A 25,603-nucleotide genomic window follows, 5' to 3' on the forward strand; every position below is an offset into this window, starting at 1 on the left:
TTTTAAACCATGTCAACCTAACCTATATTATGTAAAATGTTCAACTAATACAATCCCCTACTTTTGAAGTTGAAAATTAATGTGGGAGTGGGGTGCTATAGACAAGTGAATATGGTATAACTAAATATATAGTATGCATAATTTAACTACTAGTAAAGAGTGGGAAAAATCTGCACAAAAAACAGTTGGGTTTTAAGAAAATAAAGAACATTACAGTTAAATTTCTTCACTGGACTTCTCTTTATTGCATTTTTCATTTGTTTTTATGTCTTCCTTCTCTCAAGAGTAGTTCATTTGTTTCTTACAATTACCTCTATTTACAATTAAATACATGTAACAGTTCTTTAACAGAAAAATGAAACCTTTAAATCCATTTTTTTGTTTTTTTCTTTCAACTATATACAATACTTTCATCCTTCCTCACAAATATACACTTGTCACAGACATCCTCTTAACACATAATATGCTTTTAAGAGTTTTTTAAACATTTCTCTAAACAAAGAAATGCAGGTCGAAGACATTTCGGAGTTAAAGCACCACAGAAAACTTTCTTTGCAAGTTTCCTCACATTCACAAGATAGGTCAAGGAGACGAGAGGAAAATGTACAAAGTACAACTACCATTATTTGTTACTAGTTCACTCCATAATCTCTATTCTTGTCAACAAACCTGCGGAACATATTCCAGTTCACTTCTCACATGCATCACACACACCACATCCCCGTTGTTTTCGTCCATTTGGCTGTCGCACACGTGGTCCAGGCACTTCTTCATCTGGCTATCACAATCCCTTGCTTATGTTAACAATTGTGTACTACCAAGCATATTAAAGACAAAATCAATGCCTTCTTTTTTTCTTTCTTTTACCAAAGTTATAGAGAAAGATCTGGCATGGTATATACTTCAGCTCACACCACTGCCTCTTTTATACATTTTCTACACAAAAATCATAATCACCAAATTCTTCACTGTTAGAAGAGTTTCAAAATTAAGTCAACCTTTCTAGAAAAAAATTATAAGATGCTGGGAAATTAATTTCCTTTATTAATACTTAACTTCATTCATTAGTATTTTTGTACAATTTCGAAAAATAACAAGAACTATTTTTAAGGAAGTTGCAAGATGTATTTTGCTATTTCATTCAGAAACAATTATTCTACAATGGCTAAAAAGGTTATTTAGAACAATGAGTATCACACATGCCTAGACCTAATCAACGTTTAACTGGTGTTTTCCGATAATTAATATAGAATCCAGCTTATGCCATTTTCCAATACCAAATCAGAGACCAGCGATTGTCTTAAGTTAAAATGAACATCCTACTTTATGCACTAATCCTCCGAGTAACACAAAGCTGCATTGGGATATCAGTTTGTGTAAAGAAATATTAAATAAATGTTAACTCTTAAAATCAGGGAATAATAACAATATACCCTCAACTTCTATTAATATAAAGCTTTTATCACAAATTTGAGGAGTCTTCAGAAGAATCTTTGTTAAATATTTTAGAGAATTCAAAGTTTCAAATTTAGTGATTTCAAAGTTTCAAATTTAGTGATTTAATTAGTTATCACCTGTGAATGATCAATTTCTAAATTTAATACGAACCAACCATTCTCCTTGAGACTACCAAAAACGTAAAGCATAAATTGGAGGTAATATAAGGTTGACAAAATTTTAACCAATTAATCCCAGTTTAAAAGTCCAGAATATATAGGTAGAAATTCCATAACACAACTACAGCATTAAACTGCTATAGTCAATTTGATGTAAGTAATTTTCATTCCTTTACTTATTAAACAGAGGCAGTGATATGTTGATGATATCTCAAAATTTTACTAATTTAAAACACGAATGTCTTTACTGCCTTTCAAGTATGCATGTATGACAGTACGGGCCAAAGTGACAAGATGAAATGAAACAATCACCTCAAAAGGCAAGGTAATGCCTAAAGATAAACACACAGAGATCCAAATGAGCATCAAAACATAACAAAATACCTTTGTTAATCTGTATAAATTCACAATCTGAAAAAGGATAATTTCCATAAATTCTCTTGAACTTTTAAACAATTTATACTCGTACAAATCAGCTTTTCTACAAAAGAATTGAAGAGTGAAGTTAACGAAGAAGAATTATCTTTCTTACATAAAACTATTATCAGGATGAATGAGACAGCAGAGGAATTCCATATTAACAAAAGGGAAAAATATATTATTTTTTAATTGTCAGGAGGTAAAATAAGGAACATTGATGATGCTTAAAGGAAAATTTAGGGGAGTGAAAAGGTACTGATAACTCTCATTCCTTCAAAGTTAAGAACATGATGAATATAGATCCAAGAGAAGGAAGGAAAATTATCTGTCTACATTTATTTAAAAAATGACATACTTCCTAAGAAAATTGAGGTAATTTTCCAGACTAAATGTCAGGCCAGGAACATCCTACTACCATATGTGACAGCAGACAAAACTACCTGCAACTGCCTTGACAAGGATTGGGTGGTCAATACAAAAATGACAAACCAAGGTTGATGAAGTTCTTGTGGAGGTAATGTCACATAAACTCATCAGAAAGCTTCTGTCTTGCAGGTGAAGCAGGGGAACTGTTAAAGGCTAAGGGAGTTAACATCAAGTCAGTAAAAGTTCTCTAAATTTGCTTTCAATGCAAGTAAGTGCCCTGGTATGCAAGATGCTTAGGCAAGACACCAACATGAGCAGACTCGTACCAGGTGTGATGACTTACGACCTGATGATAGGCAGGGCCATGAGACCTTGCACCAACCTCACAGGAACAGACAGCATGAACTGGGATTGACAATATACTTAGTCTTATAGGAAAGTATGGAGAACTAGTGGACCTCATATGTCAAGGGACAGTTACAGTTGGACTTATCGTGGCAAACAGGAACTGTAAGCTGACGACAGTGGTGATGAATTTCACTAGCCAATTGGTTACAAGTCTCTGCTAACATGGTAATGTGATAATGACTCCTAACTGGAATACTGAATCTTGTGTTAAGTTATGAAGTATGTTGCCAACATCACTGTGATATATATTTTTTAAGTAAAGCCATTTGTGAGAAAATCTGCTTCAAATTTATTTTGCATATCCTGCTCAATTAGATTTTCTGCCTCGGTACTATTTACTCAACGTACTGTACACTGTACCTTAGAATACCATCACTTTGACCTTCCTGCCAGCATATCTATGATTATATATTCCTCATAACAAATGACAAGAAAAGAAAAAATCCTCTCTAGTCAATTCATTTCACCAGATATGCATACAAGAATAAGGCAATTTTATAAAGAGTTCTTTAAATGAAAAACACAAAACTAAATTACATTCCAAAACAACAGGACAATATAATAATGCCAGCACTACGTTCATACAGTACTCTAAACTCATAAATAAATGTTGTATCTGATTTTCCCATTACTTTGCACAAAGAGGGGAGAAGATATGGGGACCCTTTAACATTCCTCATTAATTCAACTCTTCTGTATACCATATATACATGAAACCTCCATGATTTTTTTTTAAAGATAGCACACAAAAACAGAGATGAGTGTATTTGTTGTGAGGTTGTTACCACCTTTATAATACCTTAATCCAGTGATACATCACTGCTGCACACAGTGCCAGTTTACCTAGTCAAAAGAACGGAGTGATTCACGTATTAAGCGAGTTCTTGTCATCACTCGTTCATGACAAAAGAAAAGCTTTGAATTATTGAAGATGCAGAGAATATTAGAAATTATGCAGTAAAAAGAAAGTACAGTTGTACTACAGTTGTATTCACGACAGTCGAAAAAGCAAAACTCAACTTAATGAAAGAAACTAATCACCATGTATTTTGTGGCCATGTAATCATCAACTTAAGAAGCAAGGCACACATTTAAATTAATTTTTTGAAATAATAACTTAACAAGTTTGGTTTTTGTAATAGTAGAATCTCACGTGCGCCAACAACAGCATCTGAAAACTATGACGAGGCCGAAGATAATGGCACGTTGTTTTGAAACGTGGGATTAATTTCTTGTAAATAAGACACAAACTAGAGAGGTTTTTTTTAATTTCTCCTCCTAAATTTAAGGAGTGCACATTATTCATATATATACAGTATGGTAATTTTGATTTCAGTCTGATGCCCCAGTAACTATTAAGACATGGATTAATGCTGGTTAACAAAGTCTCACTTATTTATGAGATAAATGTAATGCTGTATTAGAATGAAGAAAAGAGAAAAAGAAGATATAAAAGATACCAAAAAAGATCACATAATTAATGCTTTGATCAAAATACATTTTAGGAGTTTGGAGTACCGTACAAAACACAAGCCCTCCTCGAGAAATAAGGGATAAAGAAAAGTTGTCATTAAAGGAGATCTTCAACACAAAATTTCCTGTCTTAAAATTCACAACACAATTCACATCATAAAAAATTTATTAAAAATTACTTAGTAATTTCAATAAGAAACTACATATGCAAACTTGGGATCAAAAAGTCTTTTCGTTTTAAAAAGGCATCTTCCAACAGGTCTTGATCCTAGATAAGCCCATTATTTTAACAATACGTGGGTACAATAGTTTCCCCACAAGTACTTTTGAATGAAAACACAAATAAAAGCATTCTATCAAAAAAATTATATATGCACCACAGTAACTGCATAATGCAAAAAATCTGTCTCATATGTAAAAACAGATTTAAAACATTTACCTAAGCAAGGGAGTAAACTTCAGATATGGTACCCAGATCAATCAATGATATTCCTATTTTCCTTTCAAAAAACAGACAAAATTGACTGTCAATATGGAAACTTTGTACTTGTCAGTAATGGTTAGCTCCTTTGTCCGAGTCTGTTTGGTGCTTTACATCAAGAGTTCTCAGACAGGGCGAGACAGCAGCTATACATATTTCTTGGCAGTAGTGGAGTGTACACATACATACATCATTTTGGCCTTCTTCACCACTCATTCTTAGTAAAGAACAAGTGTTTATGAGCAATGATATACATATATATAATTATATATTACTACTATACGAATGTTCTGGAGAAAACATTCCCCAGACAACAGCAAGGGAAAAAAATATATAATATATATAAACTCTACTTTTACGTTGACAACAAGGCTACTTTTTTCTCTCTGAAAAGATAAAACTCTTATTCAGAACTTTGTGATATTTTAATAATTTTTTTTAGCATTGCCCATACCAAGAAGATGCACATAAAAGAAAAAAGTGTACATATTGCATTAGGGAAAAAAACGCACGATTGAGTCAATGGCAGACATCGAAGAGGGGAGATATCACATCGAATTATTTAATATAATTTTTTAAGTCTTTTTTTGTTCACTCTCACGTTCACACAAACACGCACATCACGTAGGGGCGGGGGTGAGGGAAAAAAAAAAAAAGAGATGTGCCAGATAAACCATCAGCCCACGACTTACAAATTATCATTGGTCCATACAGATATCTCAGTAATCATTTCATATCCAATGTTCCTTTTGTAAAGAGGAAAATACTTTTACCATGCAACAACTGACTAAAAAATTTCATTTTTATAACATGCATTAATTTTTTTTGGTAGTTTAGCACAATATCATTCTTTTAAACATGAAATGGAAAAGTGGATAACATCATCATCATCTACATGCATAATAATGAACATTACGATTTCTCACATTGTTTTCTAAAGAGAACACAACATATGAACAACTACCGAGAAGTATCAAGGAACTAACACGTTATGATATTACTGTACTTTTACACTGATCACCACAAGAAGTTCCTCTTATACATCACAACTTCCACTTCACATCATTTGATTTTGAACAGCTCCTATCTTTTGGTATTCCACTCTTTAAAACAGGAAAGAAAACTTCAAATTTAATGGCAGGGTAAATTCATGCTGACGAACCATCTTAGAAAAAAGTCTGATCCATCTCAAGTCTGACGAGTTACCACATATGTGCGAATACTCTGTGCATATATTTTGAAATTCAACCTACTACAAAGTTAACTAACCCAAGTCACCAGAATCTCTTGCATAACCTTACAAAAGTTAATCAAATGCTCTGCCCTTAGTGTGTCGGACAACATGTATCCAGAAAGAAAATAGCTGCGAGTATACAGTGATGGATCCAAAAAACAAGTGCTCGAATAGGGGCGGGGATTTACTGCCATCTCCTTTCCCAATAAGACAAAAGCAAATGTCGATGGAGAAATCAAAGCAATCCACCTAGCTCTGCAGAAGCTACTATACCAACCCAATGTTTTCCTAACTGCTATACTTCTGGTCTCTACCAGGGATCATTCAGGCACTATCTTGGAACAGACACTCATCAAGATCACAAAAGTATTATATGATCTCTGAAATCTCTCTGGAAAACTAGTATTCCAATGGATCTGAGCCATGTAAGACTCACGGGTTACAAGTTTGCAGACATGCTAGCCAAGAAAGGGCCTGAAGTCTCAGCAGGTGCAAGTCAACTGGATGTGTACTCTGCCAAAAGACTCATACCTCACCGAAAGCTTGGAAGACAGAAGCAATAGAAAAGGCAAGAGAAAGGAAAGGACCAATATTCAAGCCTGTGGAAAAGAAAGAACGAAAGAAAGAAAGAAAGAGAGATAAGGGAAAGAAGCTGTGGTGACTGAGGTTACATACCAGGCATGAATGATGACTGTCTTGCAGCAGATCTTGTTTGTGTCAAAATCTATCGGTCTTAAGAATGTACTACTTGCCACAGTCCAGGTTCAATAATGGTGGATGCTGACCATCTCCTGACCGTTTTCCAATGAGAAACAAATTTACCTGAGTTTCACCGACACACCAGAAATAAAATGGATTAGCTCCCAAGAAAACATAGGAGCTTTTTTTTTTTTTTTTTTAAGCTGGCACCGAAAAATGCAAAGTGCACGAATTATTCATGATAAGGTTATTATTGCCCTTTTAACACCTGAATCCTTTTATACTTCAACACTGCGCAAGGCATCAGTTACCTAGTTAGAAGAGAGGTGTGAATCGTGTTAGGTATGGCGGCAAGTGCAACAAGTTCTACTTATCGCTCTTTCATTGATAGAGAAAAGCTTCCGTTTATGCACCTGGCAACACTGTCCAGACGAGCTATTAAATTTATGTAACATGTTTGTCTTTGACAGCTTCCATTGATATATGACTCAAGAAGTTAGACAGCAATTGCAAAACAGGAAAAGAGACTTGCTGTAGTCATAACTGGAGGTTTAACATCAGTTCACACCAAGTAGAAAAATCAAACGGGTGGATGCTACTCAGATTTGTAAATGGGTAAAATATGTATGGGACTCCATTCCATTACCACTGGTGCTAAAATCTAAGAAATGCTGAACCACAAATTCACTTGACTTGATGCTCTATGGGCAGATGACAACAATAACAATGATTCTCTGTCAGCAATGATGAAGTGATGATAAATACAAGTAAGGAAGCATCTAATTATTGACTTAAAAATGTTATTGCATATATTTACACTACATTTTTTTAAATGCTGTATCTCGCATGCTTTGTTATTGTAGAATTCCACTCGCTGCTACAACAGTGTCCAAAGAATATGGATTGTTTATGTAGGATTAACTTCTTACACTTGACACAAATCAAAGCTAATTTCCAAGTTGATTCTTTATTTTTAGAATTTCATCTCCCTAATTTGATTATATGCGTATAAATGGTAAGTTTTCAAATTTGCTATGAATCAAATGCCCTAAACAGTAATAATGTTTAGTGAAATTAATTCATCACTACTCTGCCCGCAGAACTAGCAACATCCGTCTGGTTTACATTCTTGGTTTACTAATTATATCACGGAAGAGTGCTAAATTACAGGTTTACTTTATTTCAACTGCTCACAACCTTCTATCCATTTATCCTTTTTCAAAATACATTCCACAACTTTACGAGTTATTTCTATCCGTCAATCTTGATCGACCACTGCCATGTAAATTAATTAAACCCGGCATGACGAAACTGAGATTGTATATCTCCACCCGTGCAAGTCCAGCTAAAATCAAATGAAATGTAAATGGGAGACTTCACATACACACATACATTTGTTGGAAGGCATTTCTAGATTGTGGTGATGTTAGGGTACCCAGGGCTGATGGTTGGGGGCGACAGCTCACGTGTTGGTATGTGGAGGCAGTGCGGATGCCGAACTCACGACCACAACGGGTTTCACGAGAGTGGCTTCGCTCAGGTACTGGGCAGCGCTCATCACTGGCATTGGGCCCACAGATTTGAGCAGTGGGGTCGTTGTCATCATCTGACAAAGACAGTAAGAGAAAATGTTACACACTGATGCTTATATGCAACACAAAATTCCCAGTAGGAAGTGTAGAAACAAATTTGAGCACTAGAAATTGAATATAGCAGACTATCTTAAATATCAATACTAAATGTAAATGGGTCATTACATATCAAAACAAACAAATCTGGACATTTTACACTATGCTATCTCCAATATGGATGAACATTTTTCATGGGCATATTAGTAAAGTAACAGAAATGAAAAAATAATTTTGAACATAATCATTTTTTAATGTAGATTTTGTGTGTGACTGAATTAATTCATTATGAACTAATACTGTTACCAGACACAATTTTTATTAATTTGTATTCCACTTTTTTTTTTTTTTAATATATAAGTGGAATACATCACCGTCAACTCCTGCTGGGTTGGGGCATTTATGGCATTTTTCCACCTTCCTCTCTCCTTCAACCATTCCTCTTCCAACATTTTGTACCAGTCCAGGTCTCCTCTTAATAAATATAAAAATTGTGGCTGGTAACAGAGAGGATCATGAAATTTGACACTGAAATTGTATTTACCTTTAAGACATAATAACATCAATTTTTCAATTTTCAATAACATTTATGCAGATATGCCCCTTTAGCCTTTTCTATAATTAATGCTATGCACACCTTATGAAAAGAACTAATATTTCCACATACAGTAAAACCTTGTTAATACGAAGTTGCTGGGACTCAAAAATCGGATTTCGAATACGTGATTTTGAATTAACCGCCAATTCGTAATTCAGAAGTGCCAACCCTTGCTGTGTTACAAAATATTCTAAGGCCAGTTAACCTTGATTCACAGTTTAAACTATTTCCAAAATGCATCCAAGAAGGTGCATGTAGAGTATTCAAATAATGCCTCTGGATAACTCACTGACAAACATAACCTCTCGCAACGAAAGAAAGAAAGAAAGAAAGAAAGAAAGAAAGAAAGAAAGAAAGAAAGAAAGCACGATTCAAAGATGAGGAAAAATCTATGCTGACTCCCATGTGCAAGTGCTTTATTCATTGGATTACTGTACTGTATGCATGTTAGATACTCTGTACTTATAGAGAAAGTACCCGATGCCCTTAAAACATCATGGCTAATCGAACTCACCCTATCCTTGTACTATTTCCCGCCATGGCACTTCTCTCGTACTTCAGAAATGTAAACACTTGCCGCGTCGCAAAGTATTCTAAAAGACCCATTAATGCATGCAATCACCTTGATTCACAGTTTAAACTTTTCAAATGCCATGGAAGAAACTATTTCTGAAATGTATCCAACAAGGTGCACTTACAATGTTCAAATAACGCACTTTGATAAATCACTGACAAACATAACCTCACACAATGAAACAAAACAAATCACACGATTCAAAGACGAGGATAAATTATGCTGGTTCCCCTGTGCAAATGCATTATTTTTTGGATTACTCTACCGTTTGAATTTTTAGATGCCTTGTATTTGCACAGAAAGTACCCGATGCCCATAAAACATTGTGGCTTACTGAACTTTCCTATGACGATGGGAGGAATTCTCTCGCTTCCGTGTGCATTGCAACACAGTACCATGACCCCCTACCTTGTACGATTTCCCGGCTGTCACTTTCTCCTTAAAAACCATAAGACCTTTTGGGCTCGGCATTACAGAAAAGCAATGCAGTTTCATCGGCAATGACAATATTATTCAGTGCCTATGAATTGATTATATGAGCCACGCTTTTTCGTCAACTGTAGGCATTGCCAGTATTCGCGGATTCTGTTTCTCCGCACAGGCGCACGCTGCTTGCTGCGTGATATTACGGCGTTCCTTAAAACATTGAATACAAAGGAATTCAGATTTCACTCGAACTTAGCAATGATGAAGCACACTGTAGACACACCGAAGTGCGTAAAAGTGCAGAAAGCTACCCCTGCGTGTTCCGGAAGATGCGTTCTATCATGACACGGATACATTTTAAATTTAAATTACTCTGTAATTTTTTTTTTTCCAATGCTATTTGTTCGGGGCGTCGATCTATAGAGATCTTTTACCCCTACTACTCCGTAATATACTATTGTTTTAAAATGTAAAGGCAGTTTTGAATTAAAAGTCTGAATTTCGGTAATAGGACCGACATTGTACCTCGAATTACAAATTATCCGTATTTTGAATTAAACAATTTAAATAACATGCAAAACCGTATCTCATGTTTCTTCTTTGAATTAGGCGGGATTCTGAATTAACCGATTTTGAATTATCAAGGTTCTACTGTAATGAAAAACCTAAAAGTTGCATCTCTAGTTACTGTATTTCTTGTAGGAAACACAAAATATCAGAACTATACCACATTTCATTGCAGTATCACCACTTTTTTTAAAAAAGTAAAAATATACAATATGACCATTAGATGAAGACTAAAATGGTAACGGCTGGACACAGCAACTTTCAGGGCATTTAACCGGGGAGTGTGCAACATAGCACTAAGCACATCTACAGAAATTTTAGAACACTGGTTCAAGTAATTGCTTATATATCCTGCTGATGATAACCAAATACAGGGAAACTAGTTATATCCATTTCTATACTTAGTTTCGATAGTTTGAAATAATTACATACTTGTCGATATTTTCTAAGACTGAGTTTGTAGATCTTATTTTCAAGCTGTGAACAGCAGTGTATTTTTGGCAGTTTAAAATGCTTAGTAATTCTGAGGAAACTGAGAACGCTTCTGAAGAAATAGTAGCAGATGATGAAAATATGATGTTGATTGATGCAGTAACCATGGAAGAGATGATTAAATTTTTCGGTCTGTGGTCAGTTTACAGGGTATCATAAATAAATCTACTTTAAAAATGTACAAGTCAACTTCAGATATTTAAACAGAAATATTCATATAACGATTATACAGTGAATTGTCTATAAATAAGGGTGCGACCATTATGCAATTGCGATGACTACACGATGGAATGCGGTATTTATACAACTTGTATAAAGTACAGCTACTATGAATGGAGATATTAGACATTCCCTTAATATTGCTATGCAGTAGTACACTAATAATATAAAGCCTAACCCTGAAGTTAAATACAGACTTTCAAGAACTTCTGTCAAGCCATTTTTCCACGATGTCGTAACAGACAGACAAAAATTAACTTTAACCTAGCATAGACTTTTGTACACTTCAGAATGAGGAAAAAATTTGGAGAGTACAGACAAAAATTATAATTTTATGTACAGTAGAAGTCCGCTATAGCGAGTACGTCATATAACGAGAACTCCATTATAATGATAACTTTTGTGCGTCCCTTCAAAATTCCTATATCAAACTGTGTATTATCCTTCGGTTACAGCAAGAGCCCTTTCACCGATGCATCCGTTATTACGAGCGAGTATGCGCGCTCAATTTTTTCCGTTGCCGATATTTATGCACCCAGTCATTATACTGCATTTGATCAATCATCTTCGGCACCGTATCGTTTCTCGCTATGCCCACCAGCGAGCTCTCTCATCGACATTCGGAGGCAATGTCAGAGTCGATTAGTAATACCCGTCAACTGCTCTTCCGCAAGGAAAATGAAAGAGAACATGTTTTTTGTAATAAATGTGTAAATAACGTGTCTGAAAACCATTGTTAACTCGTTAAAGATAATCGCTTAAGTTTAATGCTAAATACCGAAATTAAGTAAGAATGAGATAGGCCTACACCGCACGATATGGCAGAGTGCGTCATTGATTACGAAGTTAGTTTATATTTTCTCGCGTCCGTTAAATTACGGAAAGGCTATTATCATGTAAATTTATGACGAGTAGGTTCTCTACTGGCGTTTGAAGTATGTAGTCATCATACATATAGTATAGTTACGTTAGGATAGATGACGCTATTTGAATAACAAAATTGAAACTTTTGCCATAAAGTGCGATTGATCATTTTCGGTACGCTATAGTTATTGCGCTAATTGCATTTGCGAGCTCTCTCTTCAACATTCAAAGGCGATATTGGAGTCTATTAGTAATACCCCTCGACTGCTGTTCTCTAAAGAAAATTTGAAATGAAAGAGGATAACACGTTTTCGTAATAAATGTGTAAAATAACGTGACCAACAGCAGCTGTTAACTGGTTAAAAATAAAGGCTGAAGTAAACGATCTCTTAATTTTAATGGTATACCGTATACTGAAATTAAGTAAGAATGTGATACACCTCAAGATATGGCAAGGTGCATCACTGATTTCAGAGGATAGTTTATATTTTCTCGCGTCTAGTTAACCCTTTGGCACTCAGCCTATATGCAGGGGTTTGCTCGAAGACACTCAGACTAATTTCTGTCATTTTCCGAACCAAAATTACAAAAAATCAACACGCAAACAGTTTAACACACATTAAAATAAAACAAATCACACTGATACAGGAAACTATGAGCATTTCAGAAATGAATATACTTAGGACGTATTGTTATTGGTCAAGCCAACAAAAATTATTAAATTTTGAAAATAAATTTAAAAAAATAATTTTTGGTTTTCAATGACTGAAAAATCAGACATTATTGCGTTTTCCTTCTTTACTCTTAGACGTGAAAGAAAGAACATTTAATTCCGTATAATTTGATATCAGTATTATGTGTATGCTGCAATTCACTCATGAAGCATGGCAAAAAAGTTATCTAGTGTACATGTAACGGTCATCGATGTCAGGTCCTTGCGGTCCGATGCACGGTGAGCACCTGTGACTCTGTCATTTCCCACATAATGCGAATCACTTTCGGCAAAAGAAGGTCATTATTACTGTCTAAATCATCTGAAAAGCACGTGCAGCAACGGAGTTATGAAAAGGAGTAAAATTATAGTTTGCAAAGTGCAGCGAACACACGATATACCAAAGAAACGAAATATACTGTAAACTAAACTCATATCAAAATCAAATTGTTGTATTCATAAGCCAACTAAAACAGATCCATGCAATAACAACTTCAAATAACCACAACATAAACATTCACGGTCAACAGATATCATTTGTTGAAAATAAAAATATTTTGTATCGCTGGTGGATATATCTGTAGAGTAAAACGCAAATTCAACGCTTTAAGGTGCCGTCACGATTAACTGTTACGATTTAACAACCACGCAAATGACCAAAATCCCTAAATAGGACAGAGCCGATGTATCGGCGCCGTGAGCTTTCTCGCCATAACCTCTCGCGCCGATGAGTGCGAAAGGGTTAAATTTCGGAAAGCTATTCTCATGTCATATTTTTTGTTTTGCTATTTTCTTTACGTCGCACCATCACAGATAGGTCTTATGGCGATAATGGGATAGAAAAGGCCTAGGAATGGGAAGGAAATGGCTGTGGCCTTAATTAAGGTACAGCTCCAGCATTTGCCTGGTGTGAAACTGGGAAACCATGGAAAACCATCTTCAGGGCTGCCGACAGTGGGATTCGAACCCACTATCTCCCGGATGCAAGCTCACAGCTGCGCGCTCCTAACCGCACGGCCAACTCGCCCGGTATGTCAATTTTTAACGAGGAGGTTATCATTTCTCTACATGCGTTTCAAATAGGTTTTCATGATAGGTACATATACGGTTAGGTTACGTGAAGCCTTTTGAAGAAGAAAACTGAAATGTTTGCCACAGAAGCCTCTGGAGTGATACCGTATTTCTCCGAATCCAAGACGACATTTTTTCTCAGAATCTCATGTGAAAAATCAAGGGTCGTTTTGCATTCGCGGCCTGATAGTAATGAACACCACTGGCAATTACCGCAGTAACCACGCTGTTTCTTTTCACCCCACCGCGCGCGCAGACAAAACTCTATGACAATAAACGACCGCCTCTTTATCATACATCGCTAGCCGCGGCGACCGGTTGTACAGTGCCTGTGTGTAACGTCACTGGATCTCAGGAAATAGTGAAGAGAGAATGACATTCTATTATCCTCTACAAAAACGTTTCTTAAATATGCAGAATGGCATCAAAACATGCGAGCCTTCGAATTCTTAGAAAGGCCACGGCTACTCAGTACCAGAGTTATATTGCGTCTGCTCTACCTGGCGCTTAGTAAAATTAAGTCTTATAGACAGCAGGAATATTTTCGTGATGGATCGTCGTATTTTAAAGATACGTGGAATAGGTATTGCCGGCAAATTTTCAACGGGTTCTCGTCGATGTTATGATGCCAATTTTAAGTTAATGGCTATTAAACACTCGGAAATGTATAATAATTTTGCAGCTACAAGAAAATATGGCATATGCCTAACTAAAGCCAATATTCGGCGTTACCGTGAAGACAAAGCTTAAAAATGCGTACTGCACAAAAAATGCATTCAGTGGCCCGCAACAAGGACGCTTTAAAGAAGCCGAAGATGAAATTGTGAGGTATGTGCACAAAAATGCAAGAGCGGAATTGCCATACCGCGGCGCAATAAACTCATTTGTTGACTTTCAAAACTCCGCGATTAACACCTATACACTACATCGCTAGCCGTTGAAGTTGTCCGAATCCGGCAAGCAAGACGTGGTTGTAGCGGCAGCCAGTTATATCTGACGCTGAGTGAAAGTAACAGTTTTCTAGTAAGCAAGAATATTTTCCTGATGGATTGTCGTCATGTAGAGACGTGTGGAATGTGTATTTAACGGCAAATTTTCAGCGAGATCCCTTCGATCTTATGATGCCAATTTTAAGTTAATGGTTATTAAACCCGCTGAAATAAAGCATAATTGTACAGCCACAAAAAATACAGCATAACTAAAGCCAATGTTCAAGTCTACAAATAGTCTAAAAATGCGTACTCTATAAGAAAAACATTCATATGATTTTACAAAGCACTTTTTAAGCCTCATTAAAAATGTTTTAAGGAAAAAGTGGGGGTCGTTTTGGATTCGGAGAAATACGGTTATATACTTTTTTCTGAATGAAATTAAACACACGCTTTCACGTAGTATCAGATTTCGAAAAACAACAAATAAGTGAGCCGTATTGTGGATATTATCCGCGAAAATGCAAGTTTTTAACAAACTGATTGCCATTTCATACTGATTTTAATGTGAATGGGGGTTTTCCCGATTTTTACAAAAAATCTGATATAATGACAATCCATTATAGTGAGTAAATTTTTCCCCGTTGTGAATTCTCGCTATAACGGACGTCTACTGTATATGAATATGACATACTGCTAGGCATCAGATAACTCAATGTTTCTTGTCATGTGGAAAAATGGCCATCTCTAGCAATGCTGAAGAGTTCACTTTTGCTCTATGCTGTGTTCCATAGAGTAACCAAGTGGAAAGTCCAGAGAAAAAGAAAGGATAATGAAAACTTTGATTATTTTTAAATGCGAGGCACTACAGAAGTTGTGGCAATGTGCACACTACTGAGTAATTGGGTCATATATAGAGAAAGAGGAACAAGGAAAGGAACATAAGATAGGACGAATATAAAGGTAGGTCAGAATTTTGTCACATAGCACAGCTCTTTTACAGACGAGACAGTAATATGGAGAGAAGATGAAATAGAAATACAAGAACAAGTTACTGTATGAAATCGGGAGATAGAGAACTATAGAATGTAAGTGTGGAGAAGTGTAAGACAGTAGTGATGATAAGAGGTAATAGAGAAGAAAGAGGGAATATTGAAGTAAATGGAAGATAATTGGAAGTTGTGAAAAGTTTCCAGTATTTGTGGAGTATACTTGAAGATGGGAAAATAAAGGAAGAAATTGGAAAGAGAATCCAACAAGCCAATGAGTTTTACCAATGTGTGAGAGGTACAGTTTGGAACCGGGATGTTGCAGAGAAATGCAAGAAAATTCTGTACTTACTGTATTACACACCAATTTTGACATACGCAGCAGGCACATGGAAAAAACAAAATGTTATGAAAGCAGAATTCAAGCAGCCAAGATGAAATTCCTTACAGGAATGATTGGGAAGACATGAAGCGATAAAATCAGAAACATAGAAGTCAGAGACAGAATAGGATTCCCAAAACTGCAAGACAAAATAGAGACCAATAGGCTGAAATGGTATGGACACATGCTGAGAATGGAAGAAGATAAAAAGTTCCAAAGAGAGTATTTATGGAGAAAATAATGGGAGGAAGACAATGGGGAGAGCCCAAAAAGAGGTGGACGGATTTGGTGTAGGAGAGTATAGAGGGGGAGAGGAGGAAAAGTGGAAAAAATGTTGGAGGAAAGAAAAGAGTAGTGGAGGGAGAGAAAACTGTAGAGGTCCTTGATTCACAACCAAACCCAGAAAACTGGAAACAGGAAATGAAGAAGAAAAAGAAGATAGCACAACAGTGACCTGATGTTACTTCAGCCTTGTAGCATTTCCTCATGCTTGGATGTCTGGTAAAGTCTCCCCATTTGAGGGGCTAAGTGATCCAAGGTATTTCAGGTGGTTCACTTTAACTAGGTTTTGTCCGTCGATACAAATGGTACCAGCAGTCTGCAAGCCACATTGCAGATACTTATTTTTCATGGCCGGGCTGAGTGTCTCAGATGGTTGAGGCGCTGGCCTTCTGACTCCAACCTGGCAGATTTGATCTTGGCTCAGTCCAGTGGTATTTGAAGCCTCATGTCGGTAGATTTAGTTGCACGTAAAAGAACACCTGCAGGACTAAATTCCAGCACCTAAACAGTCTTTCCAAATTTACAGGAGCTTTTCCAGATTCCTTCGAGATTGGTCCAGAAGGAACACATCATCAGCATACAAGATGGTCCATGGGTATGAAACCTAGATGCGAGCTGTGACTGTATCAATATACAGGATAACTACGAGAAATGAAATTGCTGAATCCCGATGAACCCTAATATTGATAGGAAATGAGGGCGAGATCTCTGCCGGACAGTGATTGATACTCTAATATTAATTCATAGTTATTTCATTTTAGGTTGTATTATCAGCTCATAGCGGAGAGAATATTTTCCAGTGTCTGCAGTTCAAATCTGCGAGTTCAACTTGCCCGAAGCAGGGCCTATACTATTTGACTGTTCAGAAGAAAACTTATGCCGTAATTTTAAGCCAGAAGACGATAATTGCAAACGAGTTGAACCGATTTTGTTAATAGTATACAGTGAAACTCGGTTAAGAAGTTCCCGCATAAGAAGTTTTCCCGCCTAAGAAGTGTGATATTCTTGGTCCCTTGATCAGTTGCATTAAGACATATGTATATTTTTCCCGTTTAAAGTGTTCTGTTGTAAATATATTTCCCGCTTAAACAGTTCAGATTTTAGAGCCCCTTGAGATAGAAAACGTCCGCTCAAAGCAGCCCGTGGTTAGAACCCTCCAGTCTCCGCGCAAGTCGCACCCTGTGTTAGACCGTGCGCGCGCTCGCGGTGTGTGTCTGGTGTCACGGAACATGTGCGGGCCTGCCACGGCCATATGACGTCGCGCTATGACAACACGGACAGCAGATGCTCACTCTCGACTTGTGGAATCGAATCGAACCCATCAGTCAAAATTTCCACTCCACCGTTCCATCTAGCGGAATAAAATCGAACGGGATTCTACGTAAGAAACATAAAGTACGCAATGAATGATTTGATAAAACTTTAATGCAGTAATTTGCGGGCCGCGACAGGGTGAAGTCATTAATCGAGGTGGCCTAAACATTAATTAAAAACCGTAAAGTGCATTTGCCCACAACATTACTGTTAACCTACCACAAAACTGAATATTCTAACCTGTCTGATTTTTCATTCCCTTGCTTATTTCCTTCCAGGCATTCTGTCTTACGTTGTTGCAATAATACTTGTGGGCCTTGCCGTAGAGGAAATTACGTTTTTGAACTAAACTGATAAGATTTTCCGTGTCTATTATTAGTGAGATGAATAAAAACAACTTCGCGACTCTATGCAGGAAACAGCCGATTTGCCATCAGCCAGCTGATACACATGCCGCCAAACAGCCGACCGAAAGATCCCGATCGTGTACGAAGTTGAACGAATGTTGACAGACAACTGGGTGTTGAGGGAGGCACACATAGGCATTGCAATACCACGTGTTGGCATAAAATTGAAAGTTATTTTTAATTTTACCTTTATACGAGCTAAACATTGTATTATCGTGTTACTCGTAATTATTACATCACATTATTAGAACGTAGCACAAGGATGAGGAGACATGAAATAAAATTCTCGCGGGGAAAGAAACTGTTTACGTTTAGATGTGCTAGCGTTGCTACTGCACCTTTATCTCTCCCACGTAATACCCCGGATACATTTCCATGCACTAATTTCTACCAACTTCGAACCTGTGTTTCTTTTCTTCATTACCTATAGCATGAAGAGGATTGAAGCGGGAAAATAAACTCAATACTGGCTTGGCCATGCGGTACTTGTGAAACAGCCAGAAACTACGCCCGTTGCCGTGACAACCAGTAGGAATGCAGGGGCGATTTAGGCCTAGGTTCTAAGAATCTCTTAAGAGTAAGTTGCTAGATTTCCCATTTGCTGCCGTTATCCTTGAAGCAGGTGTCAGGGGTGTGAGGAAGATAGAAAGCACATGCTAACTAACTAGTACACGGCTTGTCTTTGCTTCTTGTAAGCCTAAGCTACGGATTGCCAAGCATAGTGTAGCGTCGTAATTAGTATGAATAGGAGTAGGTGAAGTTAGTTGTACTTGTAATGTCAACGTACAAGCTTTTTTTTTTAAAGTGAAAATGAGCGCAACTCAGAGGAAAGAGATCAAGCGAAAGGCACTAACAATAAAAGACCAAGTGGAGATTATAAGGAAAGTGGCGTCATCTACACTTTCTCGTGTTGCTTTGGCAAAGGAGCTGGGGATGCCGCCGTCTACTTTGAACGATATTATAGCGAAGAAAGAAGAGATATCTGCTTCTGCAGGGAATACTTCAGCAAATTGTAAGGAAGTTAAATCTGAAAAGTACGATGAAATAGAACAAGTTCTGCTAATATGGTTTAAACAACAGCGAAGTTTAAACATACCTTTCAGTGGGACTATTGTGCAGGAGAAAGCCTCATGCAAATTAAGGGTACCTTTTACCGCGTCGAGCGGGTGGCTGGAACGCTTTAAAAATCGAGCCGGCATCGTTTACAATGCCGGCCCCGTGGTGTAGGGGTAGCGTGCCTGCCTCTTACACGGAGGCCCCGGGTTCGATTCCCGGCCAGGTCTGGGATTTTTACCTGGACCTGGTTCGAGGTCCACTCAGCCTACGTGATTAGAATTGAGAAACTATCTGACGGTGAGATAGCGGCCCCGGTCTAGAAAGCCAAGAATAACGGCCGAGAGGATTCGTCGTGCTGACCACATGACATCTCGTAATCTGCAGGCCTTCGGGCTGAGCAGCGGTCGCTTGGTAGGCCAAGGCCCTTCAAGGGCTGTAGTGCCATGGGGTTTTTGGTTTTCACTTACAAAACAATTTGTTGAGAAGCAGAGAGTGTAAGTTCGGAGGGAAGGGAAGTGTGGAAGGACATGGTTCTGCCTGCTAAAATAATCAAACCTTGCAACGTTTTTATATAACTTAATATGTTCCCTTCTCTTATCAAATATATTTATAATATGGTATGTTCAATTATTTTACTTTCTCTAAAAATATTGTCATGATAATCAAATTTTTATATTGTGGCTTTCTGTAAGCAGCTCTTATATATCGGCCTATTTCGGTATTGTTCACAAACAAGGAAATCTGTTGGCTGTGTGTTTCACAGTACAGAATAAGTTTTTGGGCATTACCCCTTTTAAGAAGTTTCCTGCTTAAGAAGTTTTTTTTTTGCAGTCCCTTGAAAAACTTCTTAACAGAGTTTCACTGTATTTTATGTATCTTCTAAATGTAAATAAATAAATTAATAAACAAATAAAATAAATAACATTTTTGTATATCTGAATTGCATGAATAATTTATGCACCCAATATTTTTGCCTGTATTTTTCATCAAAAAAGAAATGCAAGAAGAAATGGTAAATGCACAAGCGTTACCTGTGAATGCAATATTAATCAGGAAATTCACAGTTGAAATAAATGAAGCCACAGAACTGTATTTCCAATTTAAATACAAGTAACAGTTGTATTCATCATTGTAAGGGAATGGATTAGAGATTATCTTGCATCTACTCTTTCTCTGTTTCCATCAGTTATTTATTCTGCATTTGCAGCACAAATGAGTCAAGGTTTTAACCTCTCCTACATTACCACATTGGCTACTATCTATGGTAATACTATATTTTGAGAGTCCAGCCAACTATTTTTTGAGAGTCCAGCCAGCCACACAGTGATTACCTGTCTCCCATGTGTGTTACTGCTCTCTTAACCTAGCACTCCTCACCTTCCCGCCAATAGGCTGTGGAGTGGCCAGGATGTGCGCTACTTGGTTCCCCTGTGACACCACCGTCACTGGTGTCACAATTGGGGTCAGTCCAGCAGGGTGGCTTCCCAATGGTGCCACAACGTGCGTGATGCCTGAAAACAGAGAAAAACAGAACCGTCAGCAAGAACGTGAAATGAATATGACATGAACTAATTAGAGGCTCAACATTTAAAATAAGACATAAAAATTGTAAATTAAAGGAAGAGGTTATTGTAACATTTACTCATATACTGTTGCAAAAGTAAAGCAAAGCCATCTATAAGCCATGAAGGCCCATAGGTCGACTGCACACCAATACAATACATTATATAGCACATGTTTCATAAGTAACGTTTTTAAATATGGTCTCTGCAATGCTTCGGTTGTCAGAACATGCTCGCTCAGTACGTACGTCTGTAGGCTAGTCACAAACGCCATTACGGAAGTAAGATGTACAATATTATAGGTTAGGATCCACCTTTCAATACTCCGTAATAAGATGGTAAAAAGTAGTTACAACCTGTTTAATGGGACCGGTTTCAACACATTTTAAGTGTCATCATCAGCCAATTTGCGGAGATCTTAAAACAACTAGCACATTGAATACAGGCAAAAAATTAACATTGTATCATAACGTAGCAATTCAGTAAATGTTCAAAACACAATAATCACAGTCAAGAGAGTAAACAGAACATCACTATCTTGCGCCGAAAACAAATATAGCTGAAGTTCATAAGCAGGTCAAATATTCGCTTATGTAAAGTCGTTGCTAGGCAGGTCTTGTAGGCATTTGTTTCTCCGGCCGAAGAGCAAAAGGTGACGTGAATGAAGTCCTAGGAAAACAGTGTAGGATTTAATTTCGTCAAATTTCAAAGTGGATATATAGGTTTTATAAAATAATTTAAAACGTTAAAAAAGAATAAAGCCAAATAAAAAATATATTTAAAAAATAGGAAGAAATAATGAAAGAAATACGAGGTTCAACTCGAAACAACTTGCCGTAGTAATTGATAAAGAAATGATAAATAGAGAAAGGGGACGTTAATTAGAGGGTGGTGATGGTGGTGGTAGTGGTTATTGTTATTAGAGGAAATACAATTGGGCAACAATCCTTAATATAATACTAATTCGAAGGAAAAAGAAAAAGAACCGACACTTCGAAAAATGAAGATATCGGTTAAAGGAAGACAAGGGCCACGAAGGGCGTGAAAATGAAAGACTCCCTAGCCCTCGCAAACCTAATAGCATCGGGGTCGGAAAAGAACAAGAATTGACCAAGGGAGGTCGGACAGGATAGATGAAAGTGAGGAGCCTGGCACAAGTAAGTGGAAGCAATGCCAGGACTCAGCTAAGGGCCCCGTGGTCGCCAACCCACGCTCTGAAGTTCAGAGCCCCTGGGGGATGGAGGATGGGAAGGAAAGAAAAAATGGAAGGGATCCGATACTTCGAAAAATGAAGATATCAGCCAAAGGAAGACAAGGGCCATGAAGGGCGTGAAAATGCTTCCACTTACTTGTGCCAGGCTCCTCACTTTCATCTATCCTGTCCGACCTCCCTTGGTCAACTCTTGTTCCTTTCCGACCCCGACGCTTTTAGGTTTCCGAAGGGCTAGGGAGTCTTTCATTTTCACGCCCTTCGTTGGCCCTTGTCTTCTTTTGGCTGATATCTTCATTTTTCGAAGTATCGGATCCCTTCCATTTTTCTTTCCTTCCCACCCTCCATCCCCCAGGGGCTCTGAACTTCGGAACGTAGGTTGACGACCACGGGGGCCCTTAGCTGAGTCCTGGCATTGCTTCCACTTACTTGTGCCAGGCTCCTCACTTTCATCTATCCTGTCCGACCTCCCTTGGTCAACTCTTGTTCCTTTCCGACCCCGACGCTATTAGTTTTCCGAGGGCTAGGGAGTCTTTCATTTTCACGCCCTTCATGGCCCTTGTCTTCCTTTGGCTGATATCTTCATTTTTCGAAGTATCGGATCCCTTCCATTTTTTCTTTCCTTCCCATCCTCCATCCCCCAGGGGCTCTGAACTTCAGAGCGTGGGTTGGCGACCACGGGGCCCTTAGCTGAGTCCTGGCATTGCTTCCACTTACTTGTGCCAGGCTCCTCACTTTCATCTATCCTGTCCGACCTCCCTTGGTCAATTCTTGTTCTTTTCCGACCCCGATGCTATTAGGTTTGCGAGGGCTAGGGAGTCTTTCATTTTCACGCCCTTCGTGGCCCTTGTCTTCCTTTAACCGATATCTTCATTTTTCGAAGTGTCGGTTCTTTTTCTTTTTCCTTCGAATTAGTATTATATTAAGGATTGTTGCCCAATTGTATTTCCTCTAATAACAATAACCACTACCACCACCATCACCACCCTCTAATTAACGTCCCCTTTCTCTATTTATCATTTCTTTATCAATTACTACGGCAAGTTGTTTCGAGTTGAACCTCGTATTTCTTTCATTATTTCTTCCTATTTTTTAAATATATTTTTTATTTGGCTTTATTCTTTTTTAACGTTTTAAATTATTTTATAAAACCTATATATCCACTTTGAAATTTGACGAAATTAAATCCTACACTGTTTTCCTAGGACTTCATTCACGTCACCTTTTGCTCTTCGGCCGGAGAAACAAATGCCTACAAGACCTGCCTAGCAACGACTTTACATAAGCGAATATTTGACCTGCTTATGAACTTCAGCTATATTTGTTTTCGGCGCAAGATAGTGATGTTCTGTTTACTCTCTTGACTGTGATTATTGTGTTTTGAACATTTACTGAATTGCTACGTTATGATACAATGTTAATTTTTTGCCTGTATTCAATGTGCTAGTTGTTTTAAGATCTCCGCAAATTGGCTGATGATGACACTTAAAATGTGTTGAAACCGGTCCCATTAAACAGGTTGTAACTACTTTTTACCATCTTATTACGGAGTATTGAAAGGTGGATCCTAACCTATAATATTGTACATCTTATTTCTCTATTCAATACGGAACAATAATGAAGTTTTTAACTTTAAATTACGGAAGTATTCGCCCGTATTATGTTTGTTTGTGCGTGTTGAAAATGCCTCTGGCAATTAACAGTCCTGCCGAGTGTGAAGTACGCACTGTGTTTCGCTCTTCAAATGGAAAAGGCGTGAAAGCTGTTGAAATTCATCGGCAGATTAGCAAAGTGTATGGAGAGCACACTATGAGTGAAGGAATGGTAAGAAAATGGGTTAGAGCATTTAAAGAAAACCGTACCAATGCCAACAACAAGAAGCATAGTGGGCGACTACCTGTCATTACTGAAGACTTGGAGCAAAAAATTCATGCAACGGTTCGAGAAAACAGACGTTTTACAATTTCGTCGTTTAAGTTACGAGTTGCCTGAAATTTCAAGGAGTGTTCTTTATGAAATTGTGTCAGGGCGCTTAGATTATCGGAAGATGTGCTCACGCAATCCAAAACAAACAGCATGGCATGTTCACAAGGAGAATTATTTTGCTTCATGACAATGCGCGACCTCACACAGCTATTGCAAGAGATTATCCTCATTTTTTCCGTACTGAAAGTCTATTAAAAAGAGAATAATAAAATATAAATTTTCATCTATACAATACATTAAATTAATACATTTAATGTATTAAATTAATCGAACCTCATCGCTTCATTTGGTTGGGGACAATTTGATCAAAATCGTGACGTAGTGACTACCACTTGTTCCTGCACTTGAAAAAGCATTTAGGAGATCACCGCCACGACGATGATGACCTAAATACGACCATGCTGCAGTGGCTGGCACATCAGGTGGCCGATTTCTATGAGGATGGAATTCAGAAGCTGGTTTCACAATATGACAAGTGCCTTAATATGCTTGGAACTTCTGTTGAGAGGTAGTTTATGGTACAGGCTTACATGAAAAAAATTGTTTTTAAAAATGCATTCCTTTTATCAAAAAGGTACTTAAAAAAACACTCCACGTATGTCTTATCGTATGCGATACGCAATAATTACCTCATAAGACTGACATTGCTCATGCACGTGCATACTGTTCAGCAAAGACTAAAATGGTGTACACTAGAACGATAATGACATTTATCCAAAGATTTGTTTATTATTAAAACAACATTCTCTGTTGGTCTCCTCACTCAGGATTTCTTCCTTCCTTACTTCTTTTTGCAAGTAATTTAAACAGCACAAATACATGAAGCTGCCTGGCAACATTGGTGTTAATTTAAGATATAACTACTACATTTGCCTGGTGTGAAAATGGGAAACCATGGTAAACTATCTCCAGGGTTGACGATGGTGAGGTTTGAACCCACCATCTCCTGAATGCCAGCTCTCATCTACATGGACTGTATCACGCAGTCAATTTGCTCGATGTAATGTTTCTCTTCACCTTTAATTATATTCGAACATGTTCTTACATGGTACCTGATCCTAACATTTAACAGCAAAAATCTGGCAGGAGATTTCCCTTTTAATTGCAAAAAATTAATCTAAGTTTCCTACTCTAAACAGAATAGTTGGCAAATCAAACTAAAGCCTATTTATAAATGAGGAGGAGAAGCAGTGCATACCTGATACGGGGCCATGTGCCAGCGACAGGGGCATCGACTTTGTGGTGAGCGTTACGCCTGCATGGCTCAGAACTCCATTTGGAAGCGCAAGTCCTAAAAGAACAGAAAAAGGTAATGTTAGCAAAATTGCATTATTTACACACACATACACTAGAGTTTAAGAGTTATCAACTTTTATTTTTGTAGAAAATATTGTATTCACCAGGATTTAGTAGGAGAACTATAAACATGCTCGCGATGAAGTTCAATATTGTTTTTTATTCTCCCTGCTGTATGTATTAAAATTTTAATTACCGTATTTACGCAAATAATACTCGCATATTTTTTTAAAAAATTCGAGGCACGAAATTGGGGTGCGGGTTTTGTTTGCGTCAAGGTTGCCAACACGGTCCTGGCTCAGTTTTCGATGCTGAGTGTACAGTTACGCTTTGTGCAACCGT

At 37.5% G+C, this 25,603-nt stretch overlaps 1 protein-coding gene across 2 annotated transcripts in view; it reads right to left on the reverse strand.

Annotated features, from left to right (window-relative positions):
* Positions 1–216: 216 nt before the first annotated feature.
* The window catches only part of LOC136886138 (max-binding protein MNT), a 150,934-nt gene continuing 125,547 nt past the window's right edge, over positions 217–25,603 (reverse strand). The window contains exons 8-10 of one of the 2 annotated variants that reach the window (XM_067158880.2): positions 25,164–25,256; positions 20,585–20,718; positions 217–8,303 (exon numbers count right to left, since the gene is read on the reverse strand). In XM_067158880.2, coding sequence (XP_067014981.2) covers positions 8,160–8,303; positions 20,585–20,718; positions 25,164–25,256 — 371 coding nt within the window. In that variant the 3' untranslated portion in view covers positions 217–8,159. Of the gene's footprint in view, positions 8,304–20,584; positions 20,719–25,163; positions 25,257–25,603 lie in introns of those variants that run through there. The other variant, XR_010861709.2, reaches the window with a different exon arrangement.

This window comes from Anabrus simplex, chromosome X (genome assembly GCF_040414725.1).
Source record: "Anabrus simplex isolate iqAnaSimp1 chromosome X, ASM4041472v1, whole genome shotgun sequence".
Taxonomy (NCBI): Eukaryota; Metazoa; Arthropoda; class Insecta; order Orthoptera; family Tettigoniidae; genus Anabrus; species Anabrus simplex.